Source organism: Festucalex cinctus, chromosome 3 (genome assembly GCF_051991245.1).
Source record: "Festucalex cinctus isolate MCC-2025b chromosome 3, RoL_Fcin_1.0, whole genome shotgun sequence".
NCBI classification, from domain to species: Eukaryota; Metazoa; Chordata; class Actinopteri; order Syngnathiformes; family Syngnathidae; genus Festucalex; species Festucalex cinctus.
The window spans coordinates 2,588,622-2,603,057 of NC_135413.1; the positions used below are offsets into that span (position 1 = coordinate 2,588,622).

Genomic DNA, 14,436 nt, shown 5'->3' on the forward strand with positions numbered 1-14,436 from the left:
GGCGTGGCAGACTTGGAAGACTTGGAAGGCGTGGCAGACTTGGAAGACTTGGAAGGCGTGGCGTGGAATACTTGGAAGACTTGGAAGGCGTGGCGTGGAATACTTGGAAGACTTGGAAGGCGTGGCGTGGAATACTTGGAAGACTTGGAAGGCGTGGCGTGGAATACTTGGAAGGCGTGGCGTGGCAGACTTGGTAGACTTGGAAGGCGTGGCGTGGAATACTTGGAAGACTTGGAAGGCGTGGCAGACTTGGTAGACTTCGCAGACTTTGCAGATTTCGCAGACTTGGTAGACTTGGTAAAAAGACACCACTGTGATACAACATGCAAACATTCAGACAGCAAACATCAAACATCAGACAATGCTCCCACCCCCGCGTGAAACAAACACCACTCCCTTATACAAACACTAATGAGACACTTAACAGGACACACCTGGGAGACACAGCAGGGAGGGGGAACCAATCAGCAACACACACCAGGAAGGGAAGACACAAGCAGGTGCACAAGGTTAACCATAACGAGACTGGGGAAAAAAGACAGGAACACCAGACAACCAACACTCACCAAAATAAAACAAAAACCCAACCCAAACAAAACCGAAACATGACAAGGGCAGAGAGAAAGCTTTTACAAGCAGCTTGACAGAAAGTAGTGGCTTCAAAGAATGGTAGCTACTAGGTTCCATGTTTCAAAAACTCCCAGCAGGTGGCAGCAGAGTATGAGCAATCAGCCAAGGCCATGTTGCAGACAATTCTTTTTGCCAGTGTCCATTCAGTGTTCAGCATCAGATGTCACTTTTAAATATGACTACACCATAAGCCATGACTTTTAGCCCGACAAGTTAGGTCATCGATATTATTGATACCTCGACAGTATCGATACAGGATCGATACTGGCACTAAAATATCGATCTAATTAGTTTAGTTTGAGTTTGGCTCAACTTTGTAGTAGATTGCATGAACACATACAGTATTGTACTCAAAAAATATTCTTTTGTTTGTTTTGTTTTATATTTGTTGTTGTTCACTACAATTACATAAAATGTCACAATCATTTAACTACAAGTTACTACTTAATAATTACTAGTAATACTACTACTGTTTCTACGACTACTACTACTACTACTACTACTATTATTACTAGTAATTAATAGGTAATTACTTTGTAATTTTCACAGTTTCTTTGTTTCCTTCATTAGCATTCAGCTATTAGCATTTGGCTTAGCATTCAGCTATTAGCATTCAGCTTTCAGCATTCCCATGTAATTTCTCCAGAAATTGCTTAGTCTAGTTAAATGACAAATACAAATCCATCCACCAATTCTCAGTCAGCAGTCAGCAGTAGTCACCTACAATAAATTACTAGTAAAGTTTTTTTCATTCATCTGTTCATAAGCAATGCCTATACTCCTCTTTCGCATCTTTCGGTGTTGGTGCTGGAAAAAAGGGATTATCAGCAAACTTCAGCTAAAATCTGTCATGATTAGGTTTTGTGCATGGCAGGTCGTTGTTTTTTCTCTTGGCAGGTCAGGCAGGCGGGTGTGGCTGGCAGCTGTAAGGTCACATGTAAGACACTTATCAGGTTAAGTGAGGTAACAGGTAATGAATCTTTAAATTTAGATTTCACGAACTTGGACTAGCATCAGAAGAATCCAGATTCTTATGGAGCCATATGTTTGTGCAACAATAATGACACAACAAAGATTGGCAGTTGCGTAGCAACGCATGTATTGTTCCAAAATGTAAATAAACAATTGGTATGAAAAATAATAAATTGGAAAAAAAATGTGCGCACCAAAAAATAAATCAGTCCCTTTAAACTCAAATCGTTGGGGCCCTTTTTTCTAAGTCTTTAAGGTTCACTTGTCCTGTGTGACTGTCACGTCCAAGAATAAATCCAAAAGATGCATGAAATATTTGTCCTACCACGACCAACCGTCCAGCAGGGAATATGAAGTTGTGTTTGTGTGTGTTCTCTCTCCTCAAAGGTTCTAGGGTTAGCTCGCCATGCAGATGAGATCCAGAATCGTTGACTGGTCCTTAGATTCGTCCGCATAAAAAAAAAAAACCTGACCGTTGTCGTATGCGTTGAAGGCTGCGCGCCGTCGAATGCTCTCACCACGTAAAAATAGGAAAAATGGAGGGAAGAAAAAAAAAAAAAGTTCTCTGGTGTACAGTACTGACTCCGGTCCAACCAGCTCTCGAACTAGCTACTGCTCAAAACTGTATTCACTAACAGTAAGCAACAGTAAGCGTGTCTCAATCAATTTTATCACAAAATAAAGCTTACAAAAACTTTCTACTCGTCTTGCTCCTTCACCTCTACGTAACTGCGTCACGTCACCCGCGAGGCAAAAGAGGAAGTAAGAGGGCGGAAGCGCGCCTAAACTGACCTCTCAATCCCTAGGCTGATGTTGCTTCTGATTGGTTGAGGGCATGGGGGCCTTCAAGTGCACTTGTAAAAATTAGTTTTACAATCCAAATATTAATTAAATTATTATCGTTCTCTTTTCAGTTTGTTTTAAACATAAATGTTATTTCTTCTTTACTCTATTTTCTCAGTCTCTATAAAAAGTAGATTTTGCTTCTTAACTTAATTTTGTACCTGGGTTACACACACGTGGGCTCAATTAGGTCATCAACTGTCCTCAATAAGAAGCCTGGTCTGCACCCAGGCTGGTGCCAGAGAATTCCATCCCATGCGTTAGTAACATGCAGTATTTCTTCTAGCGTTAATAGTTTTTGGATTTTGCCTTACGTGACCACTGAGCTTTTTTAACCTGTTTGCCCTGGATCTTAGTTTTTTGTTATAGTTTTCTTCATCAAGATTCTACAGCCAGCCAACCCTCTCCCTGCCTGATTGCCTGCCTCCTGAGTTTTTTGTTTGGGTTTTTGCCTGACCTCAGCAAAATAAACTGTTACTCTTTTTCTAATACTTGTTGCCATTTTTGCATTCCGAGGTTCAACCCAGACAATCCATAACAATAATGGCACCAAAAAAGTATGCCATGTCAGTATACTTGAAAACACAACTCCTCGTCCAATCAGATGGCACCTTAAAGTCACGTCAGTTCAGCAGCGTTCCATTCATAACATTATTCATGATCATCATCAGACTACTGCAATTGGTCGGCTACCAGTTAAGGGTGCACCCAGCCTACTGGCCGAGGCCGGCTAGGATGTTCAACCAAAACAGTCCAGTTGCAATCGATTCAGTGCCATAAGAATGAAATGTCCTGGATGAATTCACAAGTGAGCTCTTTAAACCTCATTTCCTCGACTCTAAATCATGCGAGACTTCGCCCAGGAGACGGCGTTTGTTTGTGTGTGGGTAAAAAAAAAAGTCACACAAGACTTATCACACTTATGTGACATAAGGGAGCGCGTTGCTTTCGGTTTCGGGAGGAAAGTTGAAGGCGCAGACAAGAGTCACAACGTGCTCCAGCAAGTTTAATGTCAAAAGTAAGGAAGAGATGTTAATTTTATATGAACAATGGAATGCTGGTAAAAGTGTCGCCATGTACAAAGACCGTCTACTGCGAGTATGGCAGATGTATGGAGAAGCCGCCAGGGAACCGCGGTGTTCAACCCTCACATCCAGACAAAAACGCCCACAACTCGACCAGAGCAAAGGTAATAATGACCTTAGTAATCCGATTTATTGTTAAACACTTAAGCCATACTGCGTTATGGAGAATGGGGACTTTCAGGAGTCAGGACATGATAAAAACATTAGCGTCCCCGAATGCCTGGTCGCCGCTCATCCTCATACTATGGATCTCCATGCGCTCATCACATCACCAAGCACACTATTAAGGCTTCCTTCTCCTTCTGCATCCGGCTCATGCGGAGACGGTACGGCAGAGCTCCGCTCGTGCGTTTGCCTTCAAACTTGTGCACAATACACATCACAATACACATCGGTGTCTGCTGTAGTTTCACTCCAAGTCAGGGTGTCTCTACGGCTGGGATGCACACAGAGTGGAGACACCTCTGCATTTTATGACGAATTCAGGAAGTTCAATCCAAATCAGGAACATGAAACAAAGCCGGGGGAGAGTAGGCTCATTTAATGCCAATTTGCGCTGGTGTCGGCCGTCAACTCGGCCATAAAAAAAAAAAAAAAAAAAAAGCCACGTGCTGAGCGAACACGTTATTTATTTATTTTATTTTTTTCGCACATATCCACACGTACAGCCGTGGTCTCCGGGGCAGGAAGTGGATTTGCGCCACCAAACATAGTTGCCAAACTCGGAAACTATCTGGACGGTGGGCGGGGAGAGAGAGAGAGAGAGAGAGAGAAAAAGCTGAGTACGCCATCGAACGGACCAATCACGAGCGAGCTTCATACGGCATTCAAGAATTGGCATCGTGTGCGCTGGTACCCGGCCACAAGCTACACGGCACTTAAAATTAATGGCACGCGTAGGATCATGTGATCTCCGTCCGTCATTAATGCAACAGCAAATGCAGTAGTATAAATCAGGCTTTTCTCCAGTAGTCATGTATATCTATGCTCACAAGAGAAGTGGGCGTCATTCAAGTCCCCCGCTGTAAATGTGCTAACCGATGCTAGCCGACCCGAACGCGGATGTTTGGGTGTGACTGCAAAGTAGTGGTCGGTGAGAGTGTAGCCAGACAGTATAGGATGATTGTGTGTAGGATGACTCGAAAGACGAAATGGTGGAAGCTGAAAAAGGAAGAGTGTTGTATGCCTTTCAGGAAGGAGTTGAGAAAGGCTCTGGATGGTCAGGATGTGCTCCCAGATGACTGGACAGCTACAGCAAATGTGATCAGGGAGACAGGAAGGACAGTCCTTGGTGTGTCACCTGGAAGGAAAGGAGATAAGGAGACTTGGTGGTGGAATGAGGAGGTGCAGCAGTGGATCCAGAGAAAGAGGTTAGCTAAGAAGAAGTGGGACACTGAGAGGACTGAAGAAAGTAGACAGGAATACAGGGAAATACAGAGTAAGGTGAAAGTAGAAGTGGCAAAGGCCAAACAAGGGGCTTACGATGACTTGTATGCTAAGTTGGACAGTAAGGAGGGAGAGAGAGAACGAAGAGTAGAAGGGATGACTGTTGTGGACCAGGAAGTAGCAAAGATTAGTAAGGATGAAGAGTGGAAAGGCACTCGGTCCTGATGATATACCTGTGGAGGTATGGAAGTTTCTAGGAGAGGTAGCAGTAGAATTTCTGACTGGGTTGTTCAACAGGATCTTAGATAGTGAGAAAATGCCTGAGGAATGGAGGAGGTGTGCTGTTGCCCATTTTTTAAGAACAAGGGAGACGTGCAGAATTGTGGCAACTACAGAGGAATAAAGCTGATGAGCCACACAATGAAACTATGGGAAAGAGTAGTGGAAGCTATTTGTGAGCAGAAGTATAGTTTCATGCAAAAAAAAAAAAAAAAAGTACGACAGTGGCAGTATTTGCTTTGAGGATGTTGATTGAGAGTACAGAGAAGGTCAGAAGGAGCTGCATTATGTCTTTGTTGACCTGGAGAATGCTTATGACAGGGTGCAGAGAGGAACTGTGGTTTTGTATGAGGAAGTCCGGGGGGGTGGAGAAGTATGTTAAAGTGGTGCAGGACTGTAAGACAGTGGTGAGGTGTGCTGTAGGTGTAACGGAGGAGTTCAAGGTGGAGGTGGGACTACATCAGGGATCAGCTCAGAGCCCCTTCATGTTCGCTATGGTAATGGACAGGATGACAGAAGAGGTTAGACAGGAATCCCCATGGACTATGATGTTTGCAGATGACATAGTGATCTGTAGTGAGAACAGGGAACAGGTGGAGGAGAAGCTAGAGGCGTGGAGGTTTGCCCTGGAAAGGAGGGGAATGAAGGTTAGCCATAGCAAGACAGAGTATCTGTGTGTGAATGAGAGGGACCCAAGTGGAAGAGTGAAGTTACAGGGAGAAGAGACCAAGAAGGTGGAGTTTAAGTATTTAGGGTCAACAGTTCAGAGCAATGGAGAGTGTGGAAAAGAAGTGAAGAAGCGTGTGCAGGCAGGCTGGAACGGGTGGAGAAAAGTGTCAGGTGTGATGTGTGATAGAAGAGTTTCAGCTAAAATGAAAGGAAAGGTTTATAAAACTGTGGTGAGACCAGCGATGTTGTTTGGTCTGGAGACAGCGCCACTGAGGAAAAGACAGGAGGCAGAGATGAAGATGCTGAGGTTCTCTTTGGGAGTGACCAGGACGGATAGGATCAAGAATGAGTACATCAGAGGGACAGCACATGTTAGAGGCTTTGGAGATAAAATTAGAAGTTGGAATTAACTATTGTGTCATGATACTGTCTATGCGTCACTGTTTAGAGACGGATTTGTACAGTATGATATAAAAGCCCAAGGGTTTATGAGGGAAGGGATCACATTGCCAGTTCTACTGGAGTAAATGTAAATGAGTTATTCCAAATCTTTCAGAAAACGGAATTCTGAGCTAACCCAAATACTGACGGCCTGTAAACATAGTCATTGAGTTCTACTCATTGACCATTGTGACTTCAACTGCTTTGACGCCAATGCAATGAACTAACCTTTATAGAGAGCATGACCAGGATGTTTCCAATGACCGTGATCAGACTGAGGGATCCCGTCACCAGAATGATGAGCACAATCTCCACGGTGGTGTAAGGACTGGCTGAGAAGAGGCCGGCCTCATCCCTGCTGCAGGTATTTACAGTCTCCATGTGTCCACTCTCGGATGAGGTCAGAGGTCATTCACACTGCACATACCAAAAAACACCAGTTTTAATTTATTTAACAAGGACAACAGAGGTGGCAACAATACTCATACTGTACCTAAGCAGAAGTACAAATACTCGTTTTTTGTATGTTTTTTTTAAAGTAATAATCATAATAATAATAAAAAAATAGATTTTGGTAAATGAATAAGTACCGATTCAAGTCTTTTACTTAAGTATAATCAGACTGAAGTTCAGAAGCAGTAACATTTTTTGTTTGCACTTTATTACAGTCCACTGATAGCCTATCTATGGACTGTAATAATGTGCATCAGTGATAGGTACCAATGCAAAATGATGTGTAACACTTGGCAGGTGTTTGACAGTGTTTCTGCTTACACTGAGTACGTGTGAACAGCGACTCGGTGAGCAAATAAAGACTTCAGCAGCTGTGTTTGAAAACAGAGAGCGGCTGCATATCAGGTATGCACACATGTATTAGTCAGTTCATCATTTCAAATCTGACTGCATCCAAGATGTCAAGTCAAGTCATAATTATTGGTATTAATGAAGTAAAATGATATTGAAGATCATAATATTATGTGTCATTGATCATTGTTGATTTGGAGATTACTGCATTATGAACTGCTTTTACGAAAAGCCTCCCTTTAGCGTAAATAGGAAGCAGATATCATAACTCAAGCTGCTGTTTGCTCACAGGCTTCCCCCGAGGCCAAACAGGATAACCGAGACACACATCTGATAGGCTCATTTTTAAGACTGTCTCTTTCATTTTGGGTCTTAGATGCATCAGGAGTGGATTACTTCTTACAGATAAACATCACAGCACCAAGAGAACATGTTAAGATAATAAATTATGATTAGGCTGAGAGAAAGACTTAATAACTGTCTAAAAATAGTCAGAAATGTCATAACAGTGGCAAGGAGTGGTGGTCGGACAAGAAATCACAGTAAATGAATGTTGCTATTCCGCTATAAAACACCATCTTAACTGACCTGGAAGTGTAAACCATGATTAGATATATCATTGATAGGTTGGATGGGACCATGTAACGTGATTAGCCACCTACCTAGAGTCGGGTCGTGTTAAATAAGTTGAAGAATCCCTTGATGACACCCCAAAACCCACGCCCAATAACCATGGAGCCCCCAACCTCACCTCCACTCCAACTGGCCCCACAAAAGATGGACTTGCCACCAATGCAACAATCAATATATTATATTACTTGGATTATTTTATTACAATTTTAAATACAGAAACATAACTAGAACAATGAAAGGACACCGCAAAATTAAATACAATACAGTATATAACTTGCATATACTTGAGAAATCCCTGTAGAAAGAAAGAAAAAAAAACTATGGAGGAAAAAAAGATTCCTGCAGTAAACTATTTTTCAACCCTGGGTTTCTCACAGTTTAGAGATGGCTAACATTAAAAAGAAATGTGAAGTGCAATCTAAAACTTTTCTAGCCTTCTACAATGCAAAATAATCAATGTCATCATCATACGAAATCTGCTGTGCAACTGTTTGTTTGATTGATGCTGACAAGTCCAAAAAGCCATGTCAATGTATATTAACTCATTCACTCCCAGCCATTTTCACTGAAGCAACCCCCTTCACTCCTAGGCCCACAGACTATTGTGTTCTATTGCTATAAAAACATGGAATCTACCAAAAGAAAGATTAGAGCCAGGAAAAAAATAGTATACTTCTGTTTCCGTTTTGCAGCAATTAGCATTAGAATATAGTTGAGTTTCATCATTATTCGCAACTCTGTTTAAAACAGTGGGGAAAAGAGCTTTTTGCAACATGGCGCTGGTTGATCTCTTATGCTCTGCTGCCACCTGCTGGCCAGTTTTGTAATAACTACCATTGCTTCAAGCATTCTCTTCAATTCAGAGGCTGCATCAAAGCCAAAAACAAACAAAAAAACGTATAAATACGTCCGTCCATCCATCCATCTTCTTCCGCTTATCCGAGGTCGGGTCGCGGGGGCAGCAGCTTTAGGAGGGAAACCCAGACTTCCCTCTCCTCAGCCACTTCAACCAGCTCCACCGGCGGTATTCCAAGGCGTTCCAAGGCCAGCCGAGAGACATAGTCTCTCCAGCGTGTCCTGGGTCTTCCCCAGGGCCTCCCGCCGGTGGGACATGCCTGGAACACCTCTCCAGGGAGGCGTCCAGGAGGCATCCGAACCAGATGCCCGAGCCACCTCAGCTGGCTCCTCTCAACGCGGAGGAGCAGCGGCTCGACTCTGAGTTCCTCCCGGATGACCGAGCTTCTCACCCTATCTTTAAGGGAGAGCCCGGACACCCTGCGGAGGAAACTCATTTCGGCCGCTTGTATCCGGGATCTTGTTCTTTCGGTCACGACCCACAGCTCGTGACCATGGGTGAGGGTCGGAACGTAGATCGACCAGTAAATCGAGACCTTCGCCTTTTGGCTCAGCTCTTTCTTCACCACGACGGACCGATACAGAGTCTGCATCACTGCAGATGCTGCACCAATCCGCCTGTCGATCTCTCGCTCCATCCTACCCTCACTCGTGAACAAGACCCCAAGATACTTGAACTCCTCCACTTGGGGCAGGATCTCATCCCCACCCGGAGAGGACACGCCACCCTTTTCCGACTGAGGACCATGGTCTCAGATTTGGAGGTGCTGATCTTCATTCCAACCGCTTCACACTCAGCTGCGAACCGCTCCAGAGAGAGTTGGAGATCACGGTTGGATGAAGCCAGCAGCACCACATCATCTGCAAAGAGCAGAGATGCAATGCTGAGGCCACCAAACCGGACCCCCTCAACGCCTCAGCTATGCCTAGAAATTCTGTCCATAAAAGTTATGAACAGAATCGGTGACAAAGGGCAACCTTGGCGGAGTCCAACCCTCACTCACGAAACGAATCCGACTTACTGCCGGCAATGCGGACCAAACTCTGACAACGGTCGTACAGGGACCGAACAGCCCGTATCAGGGGGCCCGGTACCCCGTACTCCCGAAGCACCCCCCAGAGGACTCCCCGAGGGACACGGTCGAACGCCTTCTCCAAATCCACAAAACACATGTGGACTGGTTGGGCGAACTCCCACGCACCCTCAAGGATCCTGCTGATGGTGTAGAGCTGGTCCACTGTTCCACGGCCAGGACGAAAACCACACTGCTCCTCCTGAATCCGAGATTCGACTTCCCGACGGACCCTCCTCTCCAGCACCCCTGAATAGACCTTACCAGGGACGCTGAGGAGTATGATCCCTCTGTAGTTGGAACACACCCTCCGGTCCCCCTTCTTAAAAAGGGGGACCACCACCCCAGTCTGCCAATCCAGAGGCACTGCCCCCGATGTCCACGCGATGTTGTAGAGGCGTGTCAACCATGACAGCCCCACAACATCCAGTCTTTAGGAACTCCGGGCGGATCTCAACCACCCCCGGGGCGCTGCCACTGAGGAGCTTTCCAACCACCTCAGTGACTTCGACCCCAGAGATAGGAGAGCCCACCTCAGAGTCCCCAGACTCTGCTTCCTCAAAGGAAGACGTGTTGGTGGAATTGAGGTGGTCTTCGAAGTATTCTCCCCACCGATTCACGACGTCCCGAGTCGAGGTCAGTAGCACCACATCGCCACTATACACAGTGTTAATGGTGCACTGCTTTCCTCTCCCGAGACGCCGGATGGTGGACCAGAATTTCCTCGAAGCCGTCCGGAAGTCGTTTTCCATGGCCTCACCAAACTCCTCCCATGTCCGAGTTTTTGCCTCAGCAACCGCCGAAGCCACGTTCCGCTTGGCCATCCGGTACCCGTCAGCTGCCTCCAGAGTCCCACAGGCCAAAAAGGCCCGATAGGACTCCTTCTTCAGCTTGACGGCATCCCTTACCGCTGGTGTCCACCAGCGGGTTCGAGGATTCCCGCCGCGACAGGCACCGACCACCTTACGGCCACAGCTCCGATCGGCCGCCTCAACAATGGAGGTGCGGAAAATAGCCCATTCGGACTCAATGTCCCCCGCCTCCCCCGGGACAAGGGAGAAGTTCTGCCGGAGGTGGGCATTGAAACTCTTTCTGACAGGGGATTCCGCCAGACGTTCCCAGCAAACCCTCACAATACGTTTGGGTCTGCCAGGTCGGACCGGCATCTTCCCCCACCATCGGAGCCAACACACCACCAGGTAGTGATCAGTTGACAGCTTCGCCCCTCTCTTCACCCGAGTGTCAAAACATGCGGCCGCAAATCCGATGACACGACTACAAAGTCGATCATCGAACTGCGGCCTCGGGTGTCCTGGTGCCAAGTGCACATATGGACACCCTTATGTTTGAACATGGTGTTCGTTATGGACAATCCGTGACGAGCACAGAAGTCCAATAACAGAACACCGCTCGGGTTCCGATTAGGGGGGGGCTGGTGGCCTTCACACATATGTTATTCATTCTTTATTGTGTGAAGGCTGGTGGCCTCACACATATGTTATTCATTCTTTCTTCTTCTTCTTCTTCTTCTTCTTCTTCTTCTTCTTCTTCTTCTTCTTCTTCTTCCGCCCACTTTTTTTGACATGTAACTACTTCCACATAATTCATCCGATTTTCGTCATTCCAATTTTAACATATTCCAAATATTCATGACATGCTTGGGTGCATTTTGTTTATTCCAAATATTCACCGTTTACCCACAATTTCCGATTTCGTACCCGATTTTTCCCCATTATTCTTAATGGGAGATTCTACATTTCACATTTACTTCCACATTTTTCATCCGATTCAATACATTCCAACTTCAATATATTCCAGTAATTCACGCCATGAGCTTTTCCAGCTTTTCAGTTACAAAATTCACAATTTCCGATTTCGTACCCGATTTTTCCCACATTATACATTTGGGTGATTCTACATTTCGCATTTACTTCCACATTTTTCATCCGATTCACTTCATTTCAACTTCAATACATTCCACCAATTCACGCCATAAGCTCTTACATGTTTTTCACCCCCAAAATTTACACCTTACTCACAATTCCCCATTTTGTACCCTACTTTTCCCAACATTCTACAATTCCCATTTACTTTTAGATTTTTCATCAGATTCACTTCATTCCAACTTCAATATATTACACCAATTCAGACCATGACCTCATATATTTTTCAGTTCCAAAATTCACACCTTTCCCACAATTCCCCATTTTGTACCCTACTTTTCCCCACATTCTACATTTCCCATTTACTTCCTCATCTTTTATCTGATTTACTTCATTCCAACTTCAATATATTCTACTAATTCATGCCATGAGCTCTACCATCATTTCCAGTTCTAAAATTCACACCTTACCCACAATTACACATTTTCTACCCTACTTTTCCCTACATTCTACATTTCCCATTTACTTCCACATTATTCATCCAATTTCAATTTATTCCACCAATTCACGCCATGAGCTATTCCATATTTTCCATCCACCATCCATCCATCAATTGTCTTGACCACTTATTCCTCACAAGGGTCGCGGGGCGTGCTGGAGCCTATCTCAGCTGGCTCTGGGCAGTAGGCGGGGGACACCCTGGACTGTTTGCCAGCCAATCGCAGGGCACACAGACGGACAACCATCCACACTCACAAGCACACCTAGGGACAATTTGGAGCGCCCGATTAACCTGCCATGCATGTCTTTGGAATGTGGGAGGAGACCGGAGTGCCCGGAGAAGACCCACGCAGGCCCGGCAGAACATGCAAACTCCACCCAGGAAGGCCGGAGCCTGGACTCGAACCGGAGTCCTCAGAACTTGGAGGCGGACGTGCTAACCACCCTTCCATCGTGCCGCCATCTTTTCCAGTTCCAAAATTCACACATTACCACATTTCCCCATTTTGTACCCTACTTTTCACCACATTCTACATTTCCCATTTACTCCCACATTTTTTATTTGATTTACTTCATTCCAAATTCAATATATTCCACTAATTGAAGCCATGAGCTCCTCCAACTTTTTCCAGTTCCAAAATTCACACCTTACCACAATTCCCTATTTTGTACCCTACTATTCCAGACTGGAATGGCAATGTCAGATTCAACATTACACATTTACATCACTTCAACAGGATATTCAAAACTCTTTCAATTCACTTTCGAGATGATTTTAAGTCCATTAGCTACTTGATTCTTCAAACAGTCCATTTTGTACATGATTCTTCAAACCTGACCTAATTTTTTGCTTTTCTGCTCTAATTTCTTCATTTATTCATCGCTTTACACCGTTCCAACCTTCAATTGTTCAGCTTTTTCCAGGTCATTCTGCATCATTCCATGCCATTCAATATCATTCCAAATTATTCCACAGTTTTTCATTCAGCTTTCCAGCCTTCACGCGCCATTTCCCCAGAAATGGGATTTTCTAGTTTTTTAAAAAGTTCTCTGTAAATGAAGTTGATTTTTTTTTTTTGCTGTTTTTGTGCCCAGTCCATTATAAAAGTAATGCTTTGCCTCTGTCTCGTATCATCTTGCTGCCAAGGAATGAAGTTGAAGTGAGGGTAGGAGCTTCATTTAGACATAGCACAATAGCACAAGCTAATAGAAATTTAGAAATGTACACCCATCTTGAAGTATCTTTGTGAAAATAAAAACCTATTTGGGACCGTGTCAATTACTCTAATAGCCATCGATTGTTCACTACATGTCAAGATGAATTGTGGGATGTATTAAGGGTACTGTAGAGAGCAGTGTTGTTGACCAACTAAACCATTTTTTTAGTCAAAAAATCTCACAGCATGCATGCCACCAAACAAAAATATTACAAAAATTGTGATTTCATCTCCCGTGACCCTTGTGAGGTCAAGAAAATGGATGGATGGATGGATGGATGGATGGATGGATGGATGGATGGATGGATGGATGGATGGATGGATGGATGGATGTGATTTCATCTAATTTTACTCACAAATTGACTTAACTGTGTGAAATAAATTGAACACAAAGCAGAAGCCATGACTTTTTCTGTTTTATGAATGAAAACAGGTCGCTACGCAGGTTTATTGTACTTCGGTCATTTTAAGAGCATTTAATTGTTCTTTTCACTAAAGTATATGTCACTGGCATAGCGATATGAACAAAGATATATTTGTAGTGAATAAATTATATTCTGAAAAATTACATGAAATTTGATCATTTCCTGCGGTGGTGATTTGTCACGGCACACCAGATTCATTGGTCAGTATACAATTTAAAAAAAAAGTAAGGTATTAAAATATTCTGGGGGAATACATGCAGAAGATAGAGCGAACAAGTTCCCCCAGAAGACCGAACATCACAATTGGTAATCATAAACGATTTGGACCATCATATCTCATATAAAACATACTCCCAACAATAATGCTATTATTTGTTAGTGCACTTACCTGCAAAGTTTGTTCCGGAATCTCACCTGAGGTGTATGCAGCGACGTGGATGGACACTTTTCATGTACTCCATGTTACTCTCACCTCTGTGGACAAAAACTGGATGTGAGCAGAAAGTAACTGAATGTTGCTCCTCCTCTGACCATGTGTGTATACCACATCGATGTGTGTGCTTGCGTTGGGGTGTGCATGTGTGTGTGGCTGATAGAGAGTTAAGGCATATAGGGAGGGAGGAAGGAACACATGGAGTGGAACCTACAGGAGCTTTTAGTGACTATGGTGTTATACTCCCGCAGCCATAGTTACAAAATTGAATAAGCAAGAGCTGAGACAGGCTGTGAGAGCTGTTTGA

The 14,436-nt window shown here is 44.2% G+C and overlaps 1 protein-coding gene across 1 annotated transcript in view; it reads right to left on the bottom strand.

Annotated features, from left to right (window-relative positions):
- LOC144015450 (muscarinic acetylcholine receptor M2-like) overlaps positions 1 to 14,186 on the bottom strand; it is a 49,010-nt gene extending 34,824 nt beyond the window's left edge. The window contains exons 1-2 of the mRNA XM_077515474.1: positions 14,085 to 14,186; positions 6,534 to 6,722 (exon numbers count right to left, since the gene is read on the bottom strand). Of these exons, the coding sequence (XP_077371600.1) occupies positions 6,534 to 6,686 (153 nt within the window). The 5' untranslated portion in view covers positions 6,687 to 6,722; positions 14,085 to 14,186. The remainder of the gene's footprint in view (positions 1 to 6,533; positions 6,723 to 14,084) is intronic.
- Between the last annotated feature and the right edge of the window lie 250 nt (positions 14,187 to 14,436).